The sequence below is a fragment of the Crocuta crocuta genome, unplaced genomic scaffold (genome assembly GCF_008692635.1).
Source record: "Crocuta crocuta isolate KB4526 unplaced genomic scaffold, BGI_CrCroc_1.0 scaffold90, whole genome shotgun sequence".
Lineage (NCBI taxonomy): Eukaryota > Metazoa > Chordata > Mammalia > Carnivora > Hyaenidae > Crocuta > Crocuta crocuta.
In genome coordinates, this window is record NW_027527449.1 from 5,393,592 (window position 1) to 5,415,188 (window position 21,597).

Consider the following 21,597-nt stretch of genomic DNA (forward strand, 5'->3'; position numbering starts at 1 on the left):
CTATATCCATTCACTCATCAGCAAACACATTTAAGAGCCAACCGCATACTGTGAGAGAACTGAGGCCACAGCCTCAAGGGTGTGCTTGGGGAACGTTGGGTCCTGAGTTACCCTGTACCCTTTTCCTCTGAATACAGATAAAATGCTTTGAATTTCTTTTTTATGTGATTGAGCATAGGCTTATTGCTTTATCACCTAAAGGTATAGGAAAAATAATTTTGCATAGCTGGGGAGGGAGCCCTGTTGATAAAAGGCGAGGTTTTGGTGCTGTGAGGGTGTACTGTGGCCAGGGACACAGGAAACGCCTCAAGCCTGCCTTTCAGCTACTTGTGTTCCTGGAGAGGAGCAGTTATGGGGGGGCGGGGGGAAAAACATTTGGTGATATCTGGAAATACTTGTGGTTGTTACAACTTGCAATCTTGGCATCATGTGGAGAGAGGCAGGGGATGCTGTTAATTGCCCTCGAGGGCCCAGGTCAACCACCCACAGCAAAGAACTAGCCTGTCCAAAAGAGTTAGTGCCAAGGCTGAGAAACGTCACCCTAGGAGTACCTGAGGGAGATGTACTTAGAAGAAACAAGCCCAAAAAGAGGATCGAAGTAGCCAAGTTAAGATGCACACAAGCGCTTCTCCCCAAAGTGGTACTTGGATAAAAGGTCAACCTCTACTGGGTGGCTGAGTCTTGAGTCCTGAGTAGGACCCTCTGCCCACACACTCCCTCCACAGCCCCCCAGCACTCTGAACCATGAGACCAGTGTCCTCTGTGTACCGGGAGCCTCAGGACTAGCTAGAGATAGGACAGGTGCCTAAAGGCACAACCAACCACCTCGTCATGTGAGGAGTCAGCATTGCTAAGGCCCCGTAATGTCACCAGCCAGTGATATGTTGTCCTGTGACTGTCCTGTGCTATCTGCCCAGATTAGCATCTTTTGCCTTGGGGTGAAGAACGTGGGCTGGGGGTTGGTCCTGTATAGGAAATGGGGCTGGGCTTCCCTTCTTACTGTATATCCCTTAAAGTATCACCTAAGGAATTATTAGCAGTTGAAAAACTTCAAGGACTGTTATAAACTTGACCATGTTTTATGTGTCTTAGTCCTCACCATCTGCTATGATGCCTCATGCCTAGTAGGTGATCAATAAAATGCCCGGATGGATGCACTGATGGATGAACAGGAAGAACATTTTAAGTGCCAGAATTAATTATTTTGATCATTAATAAGCCAAAGCTAAAACAGCAGACACTTTGGGAGCATGTGTTTTAGATGTCACTCTGTAAGGAGAAACAAAAATAGATCAGATACAGATTCTTCCTTCAGTGAACTTTCACTGCAGGGGTTCCAAAAATGTAATTCACATTAAACCATAGACCCAGTTCTAAACTACAGGCAGAGATTTATACATAAAGATGTTCATTTTAACATAATTTCAGGAATGGAAATTTAGAACTAGGCTGAACTTTAGAAGTGGGGGATGGTTAAATGAAGAAATAATCTCTGATAGAATATTATCCAAATACCAGAGATCCTTTCAGATGAAAAAGCTATCTATCCCTGTTCCATATTTTAGACACTCTAAGATCTATACTGATGTTTAGTTAGGTTCAGCCTAGGCAGAAAAAACGAGCCCTCCACCCAAAATCTGACTCTTCCTCAGTGAAATCTGGCTTATTAAATCGTGAGTCTTTGCTATTTCCCACGGAGTTGATAAGAATGAGGAAGCGCCATCCCAGCCTCTGGTCGGTGTGCGCTTTGTGACACCGAGGGACCCAGAGACGTGGTGGATGGGAGCAGGGCCCAAAGTCTTGTCTTTGCATCTTGGATTTCCTCCACCACACGCCCGCTTAGAAGCATATTTGGTTTTGCTAGTGACATTTCAGAGGGGGAATAAATAGAACATCATTTATAATGAGTTGTGATATATTTGCCATCAGCAAAATCCCAGTGTTGCTGCAGCTGCTTATGCGCCTGAACAGATGAGCCCTTGGAAGGAAAATTAAGGCTGGTCCCTGTGCGGTACGGGGACTGGGGACTCGGAGAAGATTGGAGAAAGCAGTAAGGGCGTATCAGTGATGGGAGAGAGTGCACCAAAGGCATTTTTGGTTCCTGCTCTAGTTCAGTGTACAAAAGGGGATCAGTCAGTAATACAGCTTTTTAAAATATTTATGACTGTCCCTTGGCTGTCAGGCATTCTTCTTAAAGCTGCCTGTGTCCTCAGGCCCTCTGCGTATGAGCTGCCCCTCTCCTGCCCTGGAAAGCCAGAGTGAGGTTACCAGCACCGGCAGGCGTGCTCCCCCCAGCCTCAATGCCAGCCTAAAATGAACAGATCTGCACGCTACCAGCGTGCTCTGAATTCCATAAAAAATGTAAGGCATCTTTGAAACATAGTTCTGATTCCAGTATATCAGACTTTTACTTGACAGCCTAACAACACTACTTTAACTGGACACTTAGATCCATGTAAAAAGTTAATTAGAAATGACTTTGGAATGTTTTAAAGCCTAGTGCCAAGTCTGTGTTGTTAATTTTGTTTGGGTGGTTTGCCTCTTACAGAGGTGTTGGTAGATTTAGTCCCTTTTAGGTTTTCCTACCGGGGCAGGAGCCCTGAAGTCCAAAAGCCAAACCTGAATTTCTCATTTGCTTATGTATGAATAGCCAAACATTTCAGTGAATAGATGTGAATTTATATAGACAGAAAATTTGGGTTAGATTCCAATTTGTAGACCTAAAATACCCTCCTAGGCATTTCTTTGCTGCCTTCTGGTTTATATTCATATTCTGTACCTTTAAAAATGTGTCTTCATGTCAGCAATTAAAGTTTAGGTCTGTCCAACCTTTCACAACACTCCTGTAAGATATCAACAAGATCTGTAAAGCAAAACACATGTTAATATTGTCCTCAAACAGATGAGGAAACAGGCTTAGAGAAGGTGGTTTGTGCCCAGATGCTCTGGAAGCAGCACAGGAGAGTGCTGAATTCACAGCTCCCTCAGGGTCTCAGCTCTTTGCAGTTCACCTTACTCCCAAAGGCATAAAATATGTAAAAGTATGCAGTGATCTACAGACTAATATCCAAAAGGGAAGTTAGGCCCATCAGTTCATTAATATTTCAAAATGTTTGTCAACATTTGACTACAGATGTTTCTCATTGAGAGCAGCGTGTTAGAAATTGGGTTCAACAAGCCAGACAGAAATCTAAAATAGTATTATTTCCTCTTGCTTGCTCAGCTGTTGTTTAGGCATCGAAAAGCTATAAAAACTCTTAGGCTTCATCTCTTCAGTTGCTATGTAGAAAATGAAAGCTTAGAAGACAGTTTTTTGACAGAAGTTTGCTAACCTGGACCCAAATTCTGCAGATTTCAGTCATAGTCATTACTTGGTGTCAAGACTCAGATTGAGTCAAGTGGTAAGATTTATGCTTTGTGCAGCTGTGAAAATGTCACAATCATGATATACTGTGATAATTCTTCTGATTTCTATTTTAGTGTTTAAATGGGTGAGAAGAACATTAATTGCTCTTGTTCAGGTCACTTTTGGAAGGACCATCAACAAGTGAGTTGCATGAAATTAATGTTTGAATTAATGCCTTACTCTTTGCCTTAATAGTCAAATTACCTTGTGATATAGGTATCTGGGGATCTGTCTAGCTGAAGGTGTTCTATTTTCTCATTTTGTTCCCATTAGGATTCTAAGATTGGGTAAGGAAAGAATTTCTCCCACAGAATGCATGGTGAACCAGATGATAAAGGCTTGAGCTAGCATCAGCATTCTGGGCTGACAGGGTCAGAAAATTCTGTTCTGTAGGGGTGCCTGGCTGGCTCAGTGAGTGGAGTGTGTGACCCTTGATCTCAGGGTTGTGAGTACAAGCCCCAAGCTGGGTGTAGAAATCACTTAAAAAAAAATAAAAAACAAAAACAAAAAATCCCAAAAACTTCTGTTCTGTAAAGTTCTGTTTTGATCATGATGATCAGTGCGAGTATCTTGGGTATAGTGTTTTTATGTTGCATGATGAAAATCAGTTTAAGGCTTAGACTTTAAGCCAAAATGAAAGTACGATGAGCATCATATGGCAGGTATTTATTTGGAGGGAAATGCAAACCATATGGATTTGCATACAATATATCTCAGTACTCCAGACTTGCTAATGTTGGGATAACATTAAAGTGGTAATTGCTTTTATTAGTTAATATCTTAATATCCATCTACTAACATACGTGGATATATAACACCATTGTAAGCCGTATGTATATTCTAAGCAATAGTACATTATCCATACACATAAGAGTTTATATCCAGTACTCTTCAAGAGATAAACATTATGACTTCCTGCACAATAAAAATGTGAGTTATTTGTTAAAAGATGAGGGGGGAGAGTAATTTTTTTGTACAGCCAAATATTTTAAGATGAAATTACCAGATTTTCCCAAGTGAAAGTTTAGCTGTTAAAACCATCAGAGTGACCTTGTACATATGTTTATCAGGTAAATCTTATAAATTTTTAAGGGAAACAGTAAAGAGCAAGTTATCTTTTTATTTGTTCCCAAATAGAATATATTTTCCTTGTGGTCATAAGCAAAATTTACTTCTATTTCTAAGATTTTTTAACAAAAACAATTAATTAACCTTTGTTGATTCATTAACCTTTGTTAATTAATACCCTTTAATTAATTTTTAATCAATTAGTTGGCTTATTTAGTTGACTTATATCATAGGCTTTTGTTTTAATCCAAAAAGTGGCCTGTTTAACTTACCATTTCAGTCTAAGGCAAACCTCTTGACTGTTATGTAGATAGGCTTTGGATAAAGAAAATTCCAAAATGGCCCTATATATCTCAGTACTCCAGACTTGCTAATTTATTTTCCTTGTCAGTTTCAGCTAATCATGCATACTTTCCTTGCTCCTATTTATGATATTGGCTCTTAATTATAAATGAGCAGTGGCAGTCTGTGTGCGACGAATACATTTGGCAGTTATTTTTATGGGGCTTGGAGCAGAGGCCTCATGTAGAGAATTTTCAGGCTGTTCATTTCAATGGGCTTTTTATCAGGTAGAGAATGATGGAGCACCTGGCCCTTTGCTATTTTTGCCTTTAGCAGAGATGACACATCATAAAATTAAGTGGTAGTACAATATGTGCCTTGTGCCTTGTACCAGCTATAATTTCACGTACCAGAATTGATTCAGAAGCTTCCTATGGTTTTGGCTAATTGAGAGTCAGACTTAAATTCATAGAAAATAGTTAGGTGATAGCCTTTGGTAAGAGTCACTTACCTAATTTTAAGTTGCAAATTGAAATTTTCTTACTTAATTTCTTCATGTAGTGCCAGGGAATTACTCAAAACATGACTCCAGGGGAAAAAAAGGTGTCTGCATTTTTATGTAGATTTTTCTTAGGCATGTTGGTAGGTTCTCTCTTAAAGCAGAAGTCCCATTAAATTAATACAATTATTTTATTTGGTCTAGATACAAATTGTCCAGTTCTAGGCAGTGTAGGGAAGTGTATCTTAGGAGACATGCAGTTATAAACAGACTTGACACAATTTTAACTCATAGTAGAGTTTAGACAACAGTGGTAACTGATGACTGTGCAAAGTACTATGCTTGAAACCTCTATTTCAGATACTATTTCTGAAAGCCTTACATAGCCCCTCTGAAAATCAGGCTGGGAAGTCAGATTTCTTTAAAGGCTTTTTGATTGATTTATTGTTATTCATGAATTGAGTTTGAAATTTCAGGTCTTTCTGGCACCATCAAGAGGATTCTTTTCCCCTCCTCCCCCCCCCCCCNCTGTGCTGTCTCTTGACAGCAGAAATCCTGTAATGGGTTAGAATTTTTCTAATGACTAATGAAACAGTGTTATGTGGAAGACATGGATAACCAGATAAAAGCCATTTATTTGTTAACTGTGCAAGTCAAATGTCTGCCCAAGTTTTCATTCCCAGGGAAATGTGAATTACACTAGATAGCCATGTGTCTTTCCAGAGTCCTTCACTTGAGGGTGAAAGGTCGTATCTTTTTTTCCCCTTGCCTCGTGAGCCTGTAAAATGCTTTCGCTGGGTCAAAGCACTCTGTCCGGCACCATCTGCCATAGCAACACAAGAGACAGTGAAAATAGGTTCTTCCCCAAGACTCCAGGAGCTCAGGGACGTTTTCCACACCACTTTTCACAGACTTTAAATGAATGTGCGTTTTCATTTTAAATCACTTCATAGAGAAATAGGTATATGAAGTACTGTGCACAGTTAGAGTAGTTGCAGGCTTCAAACCAATCAGTTTCCTCTTAGTTCTTGTCCTTACAGATTGGAAGGTACTGCAATTTAATTGGGTAACATTCGGAATGCTCAGCACCGATGGAAGTGTGAGCTCGAGCGATGGTTACCCAGCACCACCAAATAAAAATATCTTTCAGAGCCAGAGTTTAAAAATCCAATTCCTGGTTTATTCATCAAACATGTAGATCGGGCTGTATCTTAACCTCCTCACTGGTAAATGCCTTTTGAGAATAGAAGATAAAATTTTTCAAAACCTCATCCAAGAAACGTTTTTCTCTTAAAAGACAAATCCGGGACACCGTGAACTGGATTTTCAGTGAGCAAATGTTGGTTTACTACATCAATGTTTTCCGGGATGCTTTCTGGCCACATGGGAAATTGGCACCTCCAACCACAATCAGAAGCGAAGAACAAAGTCAGGAAACAAAACAGAGAGCACAGCAGAAGCTGCTTGAGAACATTCCAGGTGAGGCCACGGTTCTGATCCTGAAATGTACAGACATAAAAGGAGAACTAACTTTATTAAGGTGTTTTTCCATTTATATCTCTCAGAAAACATTATTTACAATGAAAAAAATAATCACCGTTTTTTTTTTTTTTTAAACTTGTCCCTTGCCAAGAAATCACACTGAGAATCTTAAGGACAGTAGTGGTTGTAATGTTTTTTTTTAAATAAGACAAATGTTTTAGAACAGATAATAAATTTTGTGCTTTAAAAATCCTGTCAAAGTACACTGTTGAGAGAGGTTAATTTTTAATTGGGTAGCAATGTGTTAAACTTGTAGTTTCTATAAATGCCTGATGTTGAAAAATTCTAAACAAACTTATTTTCTCTTTAAACATTTGAAAGAACTGATCCTTCATGTCCCTCCTGCCCCAGTGCCTTTATTTATTGTGGGTACATTATGTACTGTCTCCTTCACTGAATATTTATGGATTGTAAACATCTTGTCAGTCATAGCACAGAATGTAAACCTAATTTTTCAGATACACTTCAGAGCCTCGTTGGACAGCAAAATGCCCGTCATGGTATAATAAAAATATTCAATGCACTGCAGGAGACAAGAGCCAATAAGCATCTGTTATATGTGAGTAATTTAAAGCCAACCAGAGGATTAACTATTAATTCAATTTTACATTTCTGTTCACATACGGGGTTGCATACTTAACCATTCTTGTTACTTATAACTCTGAGCCCATTTATTTACTGTGCTTCATTTTCATCTGTCTGACTGTTCAGTTCAGTTTGGTAAAAGAAGAAGAAAAACGGCGCTCTGGTGTGCAGTCAGTCTCTCCTTCTCACAGACCAGATGCATGTAACCTTTTTGTATGACTGCTTAGTTTTCCTATTTCAGCAAAATAGACTGTTTCCACGTCATCTGTCTGATTATAATACTAAATACTGTTGATGGTGTGAAATGGCAAGGAGACCATGAAATAAATCAATCTGATATTAAATGGAGTTTATATAATATTAGTTCCATTCATTTGAGAATAACTGTTTCATGGAGAATTATCTTAGACCTAAAATTAGACTTTTCTGTTAGACACAGGCGTGTACCCTTGGAGAAAAAAAAAACACATTTTTCTACTTTTTTTTTCCTTCTTTCTTGGCTTAGGTGCTGATGGAATTGCTGCTAATTGAGTTGTGTCCTGAGCTGAGAAGTCATTTAGATCAACTGAAAGCTGGTCAAATCTGAGACTGCACAAATAAACCACCAGAGAAATGTCTGTGTAACAATAGACATGAAATATTTTCCTCTTTTCCACAGAGGGCTTGATTGAGAACCATATTGATTTTTATGTTAGTTACCTCCCTCTAGTTTTGTGTGAAGTGAGCAGAATTGGTTGGGGAGGGAGGACTTGATGCTGTCACAGGTAACAGAAAAACACACTTCTGTTAATTATTTTTATTTTAATAATAATATAAATAAAGTTCAACACACTGATTGAAATACAAATGTTAATATGTGATAAGAACTTAGGAAATATTTTAAATATTTATGAAACCTGTTTTGTTTTAAAATGAAGAACTATGAATATTGTACAGTTACTTTCCTCACTGAGGACTCTTGAACATTCCTGTATTATTTCATGTGTATTGAAGAACATTGTTGTGCAATGCTTTGTGTAAAGTTCTTGTGAAAATTTTATTGTCTTTATTTTTACCAAAGATTTCCCATAGTTTGAAGCATTTGAAGCAATAAAATATAAAAATGATCACAGAGCTCTGTGATATTTAAGGTGCTTACATCTCAAAAAAATGAGGTTAAAATACATTAAGCAGTTCGAATATTTATCAAGTGCCTTTTTTTTTTTTTTTTTTTTTTTGTCTAAAANGAGTTGGCTGCCTTTCTCCAGACATAGGATGACTGTGTGAAAAATCTGACTTTTCGTGTGAATGAGGAGAGCCAAATTAGTGCTTAAAAAGATGTGTTCAGGAGAGTAGGACAGGAGCCCAGCTGTGAAGGGTGGGCAGGAATGAGATAGAGAAACAGAGGTGGGAAAAGACTTCAGGGACTTTAGGGACTTGATTATATCATCGGGTCTTGTGGACTTGTGGGGCGTTAGGTGAGATCCAGGGTACAGGTGTTTTGTTACCAATAGTGGGGCCATGAACAAGTCACTTAATAAATGTTCACCATCTACCACACAGTGATAATAAAACACTTGCCTCGTTATAGCTCCCAGGAACATTGAAAACAAAATAATGGACAAAAATTCAGTTTGAAATCCATGAAAGAAAAATAGTCTCTATACTAAAGTGGTATTGATTATGACATTGCTAGGTCATACTTGATACAAAACATAAGTTCTAAAAGGTTAATGATTAAAAATTAGTAAACCAAATTTTATCTTTGGGATTCTTTTAGTCATAGCTCTTTGATCCTTTTTTTCCCCAAAACAGGATGATATTTGACACTTCCGGAAAAAAAAAAAGTTGGCTGTTCGTATGAATAAGAATTACCCTTCATAGGAATGTAGAAAAGACACATTCAGATAAGAGAAGCAAATTAAATCACCAAGCCTCAGGAGGTCATCATAACCCAGTTACTGGTAATGTTCACCTTATGTGTAATTAAACCATAGCAGTTACAAGATTATACTGCAAATGAGAAAAAGAACTGTTTTGACTCCTCAATCTTTTTTTAAGGTAAGTTTTAACTTTTTCATGAGCTATCAGCTATACGGACTCTAAAAGTTTTGTTTTGTTTTTTTGTCTTAAGATTAATGATCTGGAAGCCTCAGCTCACTTGAATTAAAGAGTGACTGACTACACTCACAGGTCACGGTGTGCACCCCGGTCTGCAGCAGTGGTAGTTTGCAAGGGCTCATCAGTGCCAGAAGTACCCCCTTTATGGTAACTACAATAAACTGAAATTTTAAATGCTGTGTTGAATTTACTGAAGACATTTAAGCATAGCATATTACCACATATGACACATGTCAAATTCCTGCATTTGAGACTTCTCAGACCTGTATTTTAATAGCAGTCAAAAAAGTGATCTTTGGCATGAAGGAAGATTTGCATATCGTTTAAATGTGCTGTTACAGCCAACAAGCACTGCCTTGTTACATTCCTAGTTTAGGGTTCTTACAGGCTTAAGGGACTGGATTAAGCGTGGAGAAAAGAATATTGGTTGGGAATTTAGATCTTCAGACGGTTGAAGGAATATTATATATGGATGGTATTAGGAGAGCAAGAGCAAAGCAAGTGGGCTTATACTGTAGAAGAGATGTAAGCTAGGTAGTATGAAATCTTATAAGGGTTTTGATGAATTGAATCATGTTCCTGGAGGAAAATAGGGAGTCTTCAGTAGAGATTTTTAAAAGAAAAGGGATTAGTTTTCAGGAATGGCTTAAGTTTATACATCTTAAGAGATTTAAGGGAGAAGTATGTTATCTTTTGAGGGTATCTCACAGACCTAAGTCTGTTGAAATTGCTTTCCTTTTTATAGCTTGGCAAAATGAAGTTCAAGTAACATAGACAAACCAGACCATGAGAGGAGAGCAAGTAATTTTCCACCATACATACTTCTTTAGTAACTGGTACCTACGGATTAATTATACTAAGATGAGATCCTGTTTAAATCCACCTTTGGAAAGGACAATAGTGATTTATAAAATAAAGCTACATCAGTGTAGTATGTTTACAGAGAAGGTGTTGATAAGGTGTCTTTAAGAGATTGTTTACAGTGTATCTGTTTCAGACATATATTGCTATACAGTCTTCTCCATATGCATAGATCCTATTATTTATATTGTCAACTTTTGTTTCTTTAAACCTCATTAATGCAAGGAAAGCCTAATTTAAATTTTTAACATACTTAGATACCATTCTTATATTGAGAGATTATTTAATTGAGATGTTTTTCACATTTTATTTTTGCTTTGAAATGAATCTTGAGGTTTTTTAAAATCTAGCAAATGAGTCTAAGCACAAAGAAATATCTCTCTTAATTATCATATCAGGACTATAGCAGTTGTCATACTGATTAAGATCTTTAAGGGAAGAGTCTAAGCAATTTCTTAAATGTACTTTTTTTGAAGTTTATAATAAATTATCCAGTTATTTAAAAGAGTTTCTTTTAAGAATACAGATGTCCCAAAAGACTTAGTATAGTCTTAGTTTAATTGCTTCAGAAGTATAAATGCTACATGAATTTATTAAAAAACATTATTTGAAAGTTTCTTTAAATTCTTTTTATTCAGTAGTTTTACGAATCTTAAAGATATTTTAATGTTTATTTATTTTTGAGAGAGAGACAGAGTGCGAGCAGAGGAGGGGCAGAGAGAGAGGGAGACACAGAATCTGAAGCAGGCTCCAGGCTCCAAGCTGTCAACACAGAGCCTGACGCAGAGCTCAAATTCACACACCGCGAAATCATAACCTGAGACAAAGTTGGATGCTCAACTGACTGAGCCACCCAGGTGTCCCTTAAATTAAAGAAATTTTAATGAAAAACAACAAATTAAAATAATCTATCAAAAATTCACAAAATATTTTTATAAGTTTGTAGCATTTATACTTTTGAAGTTATTAAAGCTAAGACTGCACTAAATCTTTTAAACACTCTGTGCTTAAAATAATAATTTACTTTAGGGAGTGGTTTTCTCTATTTGATATGATCTAGGCCAGTCTATAGGCCAAGAGCTGGATCTTAAAGGACTCTTTTAACAATCAGATCCTATAGCTAAGGTTCCGAGTTATAAAATTACAGATTTAAGAACGAAGGTAACATGTCATCAATAGAATACCCAGGATATTGTAACTTGGAATGCAGAAAATAGCGGAACAACATAGCGATGATAAAAATACACACGTTCTAAGGTTCCAGGGTTGATGGTCTTTGTGGAAATGCCTTATGATCTAAATTCTTTGATGAATAAGTAAACAGTGAAGTTCATCTGCCAATGCAGGATTCAGACGACACGCCTTAAAATCAAAGATAGTTATTTAGATACATTTTGAATTGTTGGGTCTTTCTTTTTTTCTTCCTTTTAAAAAGTTTTTTTTTTTTTTAAGAAAAATGACTTCAAGGTAAATCCTTAAGATACATTTCTATTTTGATTTCTTGATAAAGGAAGTTCAAATTAGCCTACGCAAGCAGATCACCCTGAAAATTACCATGCTGTTGACACTTGAAAGAAAATTTTATCAGTGCCAAGAAAAGGAATTTACACACTGCTGATAGCATTCTATGTTAGGAATTATTAAAATAAATAACATGGAAAGCATTAACATTTGATCTCAAACTCGCTATTATCATTATATGAATACCAGCATCTATGAGAGAATCTTACTTAAAATAATTTGTTATGATAAATAGCATTAAGTAATAGTGCATATAACTGCATAGAATGTCAAGTATCTGGAAGAGACATCAGAGATCATTATCTCATCTAGACCATACTCCATGCACTAATTGTCCCTTCAGTACCTATAACAGTTGGTCACTAGATATTTGCTTGGTTGCTAAGTTACCATCTTATAGGAAAACTTTTGTTTCTGTTTATTTCTTGAACAGTTGCATTAGATTCTTCTTTATACTAGCTAAAGTTTCCTTCCATATGCATTAGAATCAGTCCAGGTCCTAGGACAATATATAAAGCTGGTTTCATGGAGACCTTGAGGGTAAGGTGGTTGGCAGTCCCCATCCTGACGGTGGCAGAGCTGAGAGCAAGTGTGGATCTCCTGACTGCAGGCTAGTCCCCCTGTCTCGGCATCACCCAGGGCTTTATCTTTTCCACGTTTAGCACACTGCCTTTGGCTATCATTCTGCTCCCTGCCCCTCTGTTCCTTTTCTGTAGGACAGCCTTTCAGTCTGGTGAAGACCACTGTCTGGACTCCTTTTGTTTCTAAATAAAATACTCAGTTGATACTCATGAGACAGGATTCCAGACCCTTCATTGGCCTACAACTTTTGAATCTTCTCCCTTTTTAAATCATCTCCTGTAAAATGCAATGGCCAAAATTGAGTAATGGGGATATTATCTCCCACCATGGGGAAAATAGTTTTAAGATTGCAATCTGTTTGTTTTGCTGTTTTATTTAGGATGAACATAGACTACATATCAGGATATTGTTGACCCAGAGTTTTTTCTGCTTATATTTATTTAGAAAAGACATGAAGGGTAGCACAGAATTTGAAATAGACTTGGTTTGGAAATCAGTGTAAAACAGAGAATGTTTATATTTTATAAAAAGTTAAAGACCACTATTTTTCATACTTTTAAAATGATTTAGTGGTAAATATCTCAGTTGTATCTGTGTGCTATATTCCTGTATGTATGTGTTGATATGGGCATAATGCTCTGGAAATTTTAATTTCAAACATTAATTTAGGGTTTCCAAAACTTGCCTGCCCACTGTAGTAGGCCTGGAGAGCTTTCAGTGAATACACTTGTGTTGCGCTCCCAGAGAACAGGATTTATTTGTTCTGAAATAAGACTGGGGCTTTGGAATTTGTTAAAAATCCCCAGGTGATTTTAATATGCAGATAAGTTTGGGAACCACTGCTGTTGAATGGTCAGATTCAGGCAGAGGACTCGGAAAATTGTTCCTTGCCTTGTTCACGTGCTCAAGCTAAACAACTTGTGTGCCCCATGAATTCCTTTATACATTTTAAGAAGATATAATTCTAGTTTGGATTTCATGAATGTCGTGGACCTAAGACATGAACAGTTTAGTGTGAGTGTCTTTATTTTTTTTAAAAAAAACTTTACTTGCAGTTACTATTCATGATGATCCCCCCCACCTTCTCACTCCCTTCCTACTTTCTAAGTTGCTTGGTTTTTATAAGTGAAATCCATTTGGGAGCTAAACTAAATGGATTAAAACAAGGAATCTTACTTCAACTGATTATCTCAAACTCATGAATGAGTTTGGTAGTGTGTAGTAAGGTGTGGCCAATGTCATGCATGAAAACATTTTTAAAAACTATATTTCAGAGCATCTGGGTGGCTCAGTTGGTTAAGTGTCTGACTCTTGGCTTTGGCTCAGGTCATGATCTCACAGTTTGTGAGTTTGAGCCCCGCATCGGGCTCTGTGGTCTCAGCTTGGGATTCTCTCTCTCTCCCTTTCTCTCTGCCCCTTCCTCTCTTTCTCTCTTGTTCTGTCTCTCTCGCTTTCTCTTTCTCTCTCTCGCTCTCTCTCAGAATAAATAAACTTAAAAAAAACACAACTATTTCATTAAAGTACTAGAATGAGAGCAGGTTCACACTTCTGGGTAGAAGGAAGGCATGAATATTCTGGCTCTAAGGTCTTGGTCTTGGTGTTGGGCTGTAGGCTGCGGAGGGTGGCAGGGTGAGAGAATAATTTGCATTAAAGTGGAACTTTTATCATCTGAGTTCAATTGTGCTAATAAGAATCTATCAGAATTGTCTGACAAACTATCCTAGACAGATTATCTGTGCAATAATAATTAAGTAGGAAAACTACTAATCCATAAAGATGATCAAGACTTAACAGAAAGCTCAGAAATTTCTACTTGGGTCGATTTGTTTGTTCTCAGGCTTACTTACTTTAGAATAGTAGTGTTTTGCTGTTGCTTCATCCTTCGTGACACCCAAGCCAAGCTGAAGACATCGGGCATGGTAGAAGGAAGCCATGGCCATGCCTCTGATGATGAATTCCGGGAGACAGTCCGTGACCTGGGCTATCATGGGGATGTCATGAACCTCATCATAGTCAGCAATCCTGTTGTAATATTTAATTGTGAAATTAAAAAGGACATGAGTTCTGGTTTACATTTTCACAAATGATATGTCTAGAAATGGTCCTGGTGCCCAAAGTGATTTCCCTATTTCCACCTGTTGGAGAACTGAGTTGTGGTATTTGTTTTCTGGTGAAGGGTAAATAAAACCACCAGTTAAAACCAGGGGAAGAGGAGCTACCAAGGAGTTTATTTCACAGCTTGTCTATAATACTTGTCGGCTTAATGATCACTAGAAAACAAAATGTTTATTTTCTTATAGTAATAATATTAAAAACAGTTTTTTAATACTTATTTTTGAGAGAGTATGAGTGGGGAAGGGGCAGATAGAGGTAGACAGAGAATCTGAATCAGGCTCCAGGCTCTGAGCTGTCAGTGTAGAGCCCAATGTGTGTCAAATCCATGAACCATGAGATCATGACCTGAGCTGAAGTTGGATGCTTAACCAACTGAGCCACCCAGGTGCCCCATAATAATAATATTTTAAACTTAATAACACCTTGCAGATTTAAACAATAGGGAAAAGTAATTTTCTATTTCTTTGAATAATTTTTTCAAACATTGACCTTAAATTTGGACTTTAGTCACATAGGATCAGGAAACATCTCAAGAAACTTACATATCTATCTGTGTTTAAAAAAAAATGGGCAAAAAGAAAGGTCCTCCTTTATAACCCTGGCACAAGTCTAGAGAGTTGTGTGACAGTGGGATCTACTTAATTCCATGTCACCCATAATATGAGGAAAAGGAATGTGGATAATAATGGAAAGTTTGAAAGATTTTAAAGTTTTGGTTTTCACTAGATGGGTACTTAGTGATTAGGGACTTCGGGGACCACACTTTTAAGTGGCCTGCTCCCTGGGAGCCATGTTGTTGGGCAGAGGGTGGAACCAGCTCCTCCATGCAGCGCTGTAGATGGCTGCCTCACACTGGGCTAGAGAGGAGGGGGTCCTGGGGCTCTGTCAGGCATTATTGGGAGGGAAATACATCGGCATGGCCTTAGAGCCTCTCTCGGGGACATCCACGTGTTTCTCCTGGTATATTGTGTTTGTCCATTATGAGTAAATAAATATGGGGAAAGTACACGGGCTCAGAGAAGAGAAATCTCATAAGGTGTTAATGTTGGTATCTTTCAACCATTATTCTCACTCTACGATCTTTATCAAGCTATCTTGCAATTGTGCAGCCATTGAACATGTGGCTGAAGAGTCTAGGAAGAAATTATAGTATATTTAATAAGTATTTCTGATATGCTAAGCTGTGTGAAGTACTTTATATGCTCTATTTTAGTAATCCTGTGGAAGTATTTTCTTCTTTATGAAAAAGGAAATCAGTGCCCCCCAAAGTTAAACTTGATTAAGATCATCAGCTGGTACATAGAGCAAATGACACTGAAATCCTGAAGACTAATGGACAGAATTCTATTCCATAGCTAGCCACTGGCTACATGTGGCTATTTGAATTAATTAAAATCGAATGAAATGTAGCAGTTGAGCCCTAAGTTGCACTCGCCACATTTCAAGTGCTTACTAGCCAACATTTCCAATATTGCGGCAAGTCCTGTTGAACAGACCTGGCAGAGAACATCTAGGAGGAGGTTTTGGGAATACTTTTATCCAGCTTATTTACCTTTTGGAAAATGTAACGCACTTAGTAAAAAATTTCATCTTATAGTAATACTCCACAAGATTCCCTTGAGCGTAGACGTTTCCACGTTCTGCGGCTTCCCGTAAGCACTGCAAGGCAGCTTCGGGGTCCCGGTGGATGCCTTGTCCATAAAGGTACATCAGCCCAAGCGCACCCTGGGACTCCAAGTTCCCATTGCCACATGCTTCTGAATGCCAATAAAATGCCTAAGAAAAAGCACAATTTCATCTTCTTTGTTACCCACCTGGCAAAATTATAAGGGAATACTGGAAAGAAAAAATCTCTAATTATAAGATAGTACTAGTAACTTATCTCTAGGAAACAGTTTTAGCACCTCGTGTGTTATTTCAGGTTAGCACCAATTTCACATATCCAAAAGAGCGTGTTAAGGTGAGCCCACCTGTTTTCTACCCAGAGCATAGGTTAGAGGTCACAGCCTAGACAGTTCAGCTGTCTCAGGATTCAAGATTTTCACATGTTCCCAGAGGAAGGATCAGAAAGGTAGGAAGTAGGAACTAAGTGTCTGCTGAGACACCTGCACTGAGGCCCAGCAGGGAGCGGAGAGCTGCTGATGCTGAGATCTCAGAGATGGTGCCTGTCCACACCAAAGGCAGCCAGGATAAAAGCTGCATGTGGTCGCAAGCACATTTGCTCAATACTCCGCTACAGTGAATTCAAATTAGTTCAAAAAATTATTTCCAAGTGGTTGCTTAGTTATCTGAAGAGGGTCGTGGTTGGTTTGTGTTCCTTGTAAGATTGTTCTTCATGCCTCTTACACGTAGGACTTGGCCCTACATTTCCTTCAACCTATAGGATTTCTTGGAAAATGTTTCAGTCATTGATGATTAAAGAGATTGTATTTCTGTAAAAATTGTAAATGGGTTCAATTTTCAACTCATTTTTTGGTGTGTATTTTACTTACTAGCGTCATTACTTTCTCAGAACAAATTAATTTATTCACATAATAGGATTTGGGCTATATTTTAGGACTTTTAGCTTTCATTGTATAAAATATTTTGTATGTGTGGCTCTTTATAGTGTAGAAAGTGCTCTCACATCTGTGGAATCCTTTGGAAGAGGTGGGGAAAAGGTAAATCATAGATAAGTAAAGCATAAAATCAGCCTTGAGATCCCAAAATGTAAACCTTCTTTACATTTTAAAGAAATATAAGAGATCTTTAAAACTGGACACTCATTCTTTACCACCGTCCATTCAAAAAAGAAATTATTGTTATTAATTTCTGAAATAAATATTAATCTATGTGTAGTACTAGCATTAAAAACAAATAGATCAGTGTTACCTTTTCTAATTCTTTGGGTTCTTTTGTTGAATAATATAATCCTAGGATACTTTGAGCTTTCACACTAGCTTTTGGATTTCCATTGTCTGCAGCAAAAAGCCACAATCTAAAAAACGGACAAGTTATTCTTTGTGTCAGCATTTGATTAAAAAGAAAAAAAAAACCCTTATTTTCAGGTAAGACTACCTTTCAGCTTCCTCATCTGATCGTTTGACACCTTTTCCTTCATAGTAAGCTCTTCCAAGGTTGTAGGCAGCTGCAAATTGTAGGTGTCTTGCTTTGGGACATGGAGAATCAATGATTTTCCTCATATATTCCACTCCTTTTTCCTTCCACAAAGGAAAAAGAACAAACAAACAAACCCTAGTTTTTAGTTTTATCCAAACTAAATTCTTTTTCCTAATAATGTTTTAACATCTGACATGATGTTCGATGTCATGGGTCTGTGCCCAGGCAGATGGTTGCCCTTTAGTACAGAGCTGGAAATAAGGGAGATAGGGAGGAAGGGAAGGGGAGGGAGGAGAGGGAGGGAGAGAGGGAGAGAAAGAAGGAAGGGTACATCTCCTGAGTTGGCATTCCCAAATCTCTGCGATCTAAGGGATATAAGGCATTTCCCTCATGTTTTAGCTTCTGCAGTTAGATTATGTTTCAGTATGATTTCCTTTTTTCCCTCCTCCCTCCTTACTCTGGATGGGCACACTTGTTAAAACTTATTAACGGACAAGAATAGCTGCAACTTCTTCCACGTTTACAGTTAGAGAACACTTGTGAGCCCCAAACACTATGTTCTCCCTTGAAGCACACTAAGTGATAGTTTACACCCCATATGCTACTCATATGACATCTGCATAGTCACAAAGACCACACGGAAGCTGTTGCCTCATCCAAAAAATCCATCAGACACAAACTTTCAAACGTCATGCCCGAGAATGTTTGACAACCAAACATATTTTCTATACACTCCATTCTAGCTTTTACCCTTCACTGCTCTCTCCAAGTTCTCTTGCTGGCTAAATACCACAGTGATAGAAGATAAAGGTGTTTGCCTTCTAGTGAGTCCCAATTTATAGAGATTTGTTTTTGTGAATGTGTGATGTACATATTTGCCTTTTTTCCCCCTAAACCTAATAGAACTTACTAGTGGTCAAATGAGGTGGTTGTGTAAATCCTTACACAACTAGCTATGACTAAATCTGGAGCAGACCTTAAAAAAAAATTTTTTTTTAAGGCACTGGAAAGTTTACCCGAGCACACACAAGCTGGAGGAGAGATTACTCTTAAAAACTGCAACTGGAAGGGATCCATGAAGTTCAGTGAACCTCAGGCTGGATAAACCCAAAGTAGCTTTCCTAGGCATACATCAAGGTCAAACTGCTGAAAGCCAAAGAAATCTTGAAAGCAGCCAGAGATCTTGAAAGCAACCAGAGAAAAATCATACATTATACAAGGAGAAGAACTATATAATTAGTATTTAAGATTGAAATCATGTCATCTTTTCTGACCACAAGAGCATGAAACTAGAAATAATCACAAAAAAAAAAATAGGGGAAAAAACACGTGGAGGCTAAACAACATGGTACTGAACAACCAATCGGTCAACAAAGCAAAGAAGAAATCAAAATAATTTGGAGACAAATGAATATGAAAACAACAAAATCTTGGGACACAGCAAAGGCAGTTCTCAGAGGAAAATACATAGTGATACATGCCTACCTACCTCAAGAAACAAGAAAAAACTCAATACAACCTAACCTTATATCTAAAGGAACTTAAAAAAAGAACAAGCCCAAGGTAAAAGGATGTTAAAAAAGGAAATGATAAAGATCAGAGCAGAAATAAATGACACAAGAGACAAAAAATCAATGAAACCAAGAGCTAGTTCTGTGAAAAGATAAACATATGCCAGCAAATTGGACAACCTTGAAGAAATGGATAAATTGCTAGAAACACAATCTTCTGAAACTGAATCAAGAAGAAATAAAAAATCTGAATAGGTTGATTACTAGTAATGAAACTGAATCAGTAATCAAAAAAACCTAAAAGTCCAGGAACAGATGGCTTCACAGATGAATTCTACCAAACATTTAAAGAAGAGTTAAAACCTATTCTCCTTAAATGATTCCAAATAGAAGAGGAAGGAAAGGTTCCATTATGCATTCTGTGAGGCCAGTGTTGCCCTGATACCAAAACCAGATAAAGACACCACAGAAAAAGAAAATTACAGGCCAATATCCCTGATGAACATAGATGCAAAAATCCTCAACAAAATATTAGCAAGCTGCACCCAACAATACATTAAAAGGATCATTCACCACAATCAAGTAGGATTTATTCCAAGGATGCAAGGATGGTTCAATATTTACAAATCAACCATGTGAGAAACACCATGACCAAAATAAAGGATGTAAATCCTGTGATCATCCCAATAAATGCAGAAAAAGCATCTGATAAAATTCAATGTCCATTCATAATAAAAACTCTAAACAGGGGTGCCTGGGTGGCTCAGTCAGTTAAGTGTCCGACTTTGGCTCAGGTCATTATCTCATGGTTCATGGGTTCGAGCCCCGCGTCGGGTTCTGTGCTAATAGCTATCTCAGAGCCTGTAGCCTGTTTTGGATTCTGTATCTCCCTCTTTCTCTGACCCTCCCTGCTCACGCTGTTTGTGTGTGTCTCTCTCTCAGAAATAAATTTTTAAAAAAATTAAAAAAAAAACAACTCTGAACAAAGTCAGTTTGGAGAAAACATACCTCAACAGGCCTATATGAAAAACTCACACTGACATCTTACTCAATATGATCTTAGCTTTTTCTAAGGTCAGGAATAAGCCCAGGATGTCCACTCTCACCACTTGTATTCAACATAGTACTGGAAGTCCTAGCCACAGCAATCAGATAAGAAAAAGGAGTATTCATTTTGGTAAACAAAAAGTTAAGCTGTCACTATTGGCAGATGACTGTGATACTGTACATAGAAAACCTACAGGCTCTATCAAAAACCTGTTAGAATAAGCGAATTCAGTAAATTTGCAGGATACAAAATTAATGCTCAGAAATTAGTAATATGCCTATACACTAATAAGAAGGTATCAGAAAGAGAAATTAAGAAACTACATTTACAGTTGTACCAAAAAGAATAAAATGCCTAGGAGGTTAATCAAAGAGGTGAAAAATGTGTACTGTGAAAACTATAAAACATTGATGAAGGAAATTGAAGATGACACAAACAAATGGAAAGATATTCCATGCTCCTAGATTTGAAAAATTAACATTGTTAAAATGTATGTTACCCCAAACAATCTATAGATTCAATGCAATCCCTATCACAATACCAATAGCATTTTTCTTAAAAACTAGAATAAAAATTACCAAAAATTTGCATGGAACTGCAAAAAATCCTGAAGAGCCAAAGCAACCTCAATAAAGAACAAAGCTGGAGGTATCACAATTCCAGATTTCAAGGTATACTATACAAAGCTTTAGTAATCAAAACAGTATGTGTGTAAATAGATACATAGATCAGTGGAACAGAAGAGAGAAACTGGAATGAAACCCACAATTATATGGTCAAATAATCTATGACAAAGGAGGCAAGAATATACAATGAAAAATAGTCTGCTTGTTGCGAAAACTGGACAGCTACATGTAAAAGAATGAAACTGGACCACTTTCTGATACCATACAAAAAAATAAAAGAGACTAAGACTTAAATGTGAGACCTAAAACCATAAAATTAATAGAAAACAGGCTGCGCTTTCTCTGGCATTGACCATAGAGACATTTTTCTATATATGTCTGCTAAGACAAGGGAGGAAAAACCAAAATAAACTATTTGGACTGTATCAAAATAAAAAGCTTTTGCAGCACAGTGAAGAAAACCACCACCAAAACAAAAAGGCCAAAAACCTACTCAGTGGGAGAATATATTTGCAAATGATATATCTGATAAACTGTTAATATCCAAAATATATAAAGAACTTATCCAACTCTTTCACACACACAAAAAAATCCAATTAGAAAATGTGCAGAGGACCATTTTTCTGAAGAAGACATCAAATGGCCAACAGATACATGAAAAGAAGCTCAACATCACTCTTCATCAGCGAAATGTAAATCAAAACCACCATGAGACATCACCTTGGAGCTGTTAGAGTGACTAAAATTAAAAA

The 21,597-nt window shown here is 37.4% G+C and overlaps 2 protein-coding genes across 2 annotated transcripts in view; one reads left to right on the plus strand and one right to left on the minus strand.

Moving 5' to 3' along the window:
• The window catches only part of SNX25 (sorting nexin 25), a 96,622-nt gene extending 88,134 nt beyond the window's left edge, over positions 1-8,488 (plus strand). Inside the window, exons 15-18 of the mRNA XM_077762270.1 lie at positions 3,481-3,547; positions 6,553-6,734; positions 7,256-7,356; positions 7,888-8,488. Of these exons, the coding sequence (XP_077618396.1) occupies positions 3,481-3,547; positions 6,553-6,734; positions 7,256-7,356; positions 7,888-7,968 (431 nt within the window). The 3' untranslated portion in view covers positions 7,969-8,488. The remainder of the gene's footprint in view (positions 1-3,480; positions 3,548-6,552; positions 6,735-7,255; positions 7,357-7,887) is intronic.
• Positions 6,677-21,597, minus strand: part of LRP2BP (LRP2 binding protein) — a 29,301-nt gene continuing 14,380 nt past the window's right edge. Inside the window, exons 5-10 of the mRNA XM_077762277.1 lie at positions 17,619-17,761; positions 17,433-17,538; positions 16,114-16,337; positions 14,294-14,468; positions 11,593-11,705; positions 6,677-6,754 (exon numbers count right to left, since the gene is read on the minus strand). Of these exons, the coding sequence (XP_077618403.1) occupies positions 11,640-11,705; positions 14,294-14,468; positions 16,114-16,337; positions 17,433-17,538; positions 17,619-17,761 (714 nt within the window). The 3' untranslated portion in view covers positions 6,677-6,754; positions 11,593-11,639. The remainder of the gene's footprint in view (positions 6,755-11,592; positions 11,706-14,293; positions 14,469-16,113; positions 16,338-17,432; positions 17,539-17,618; positions 17,762-21,597) is intronic.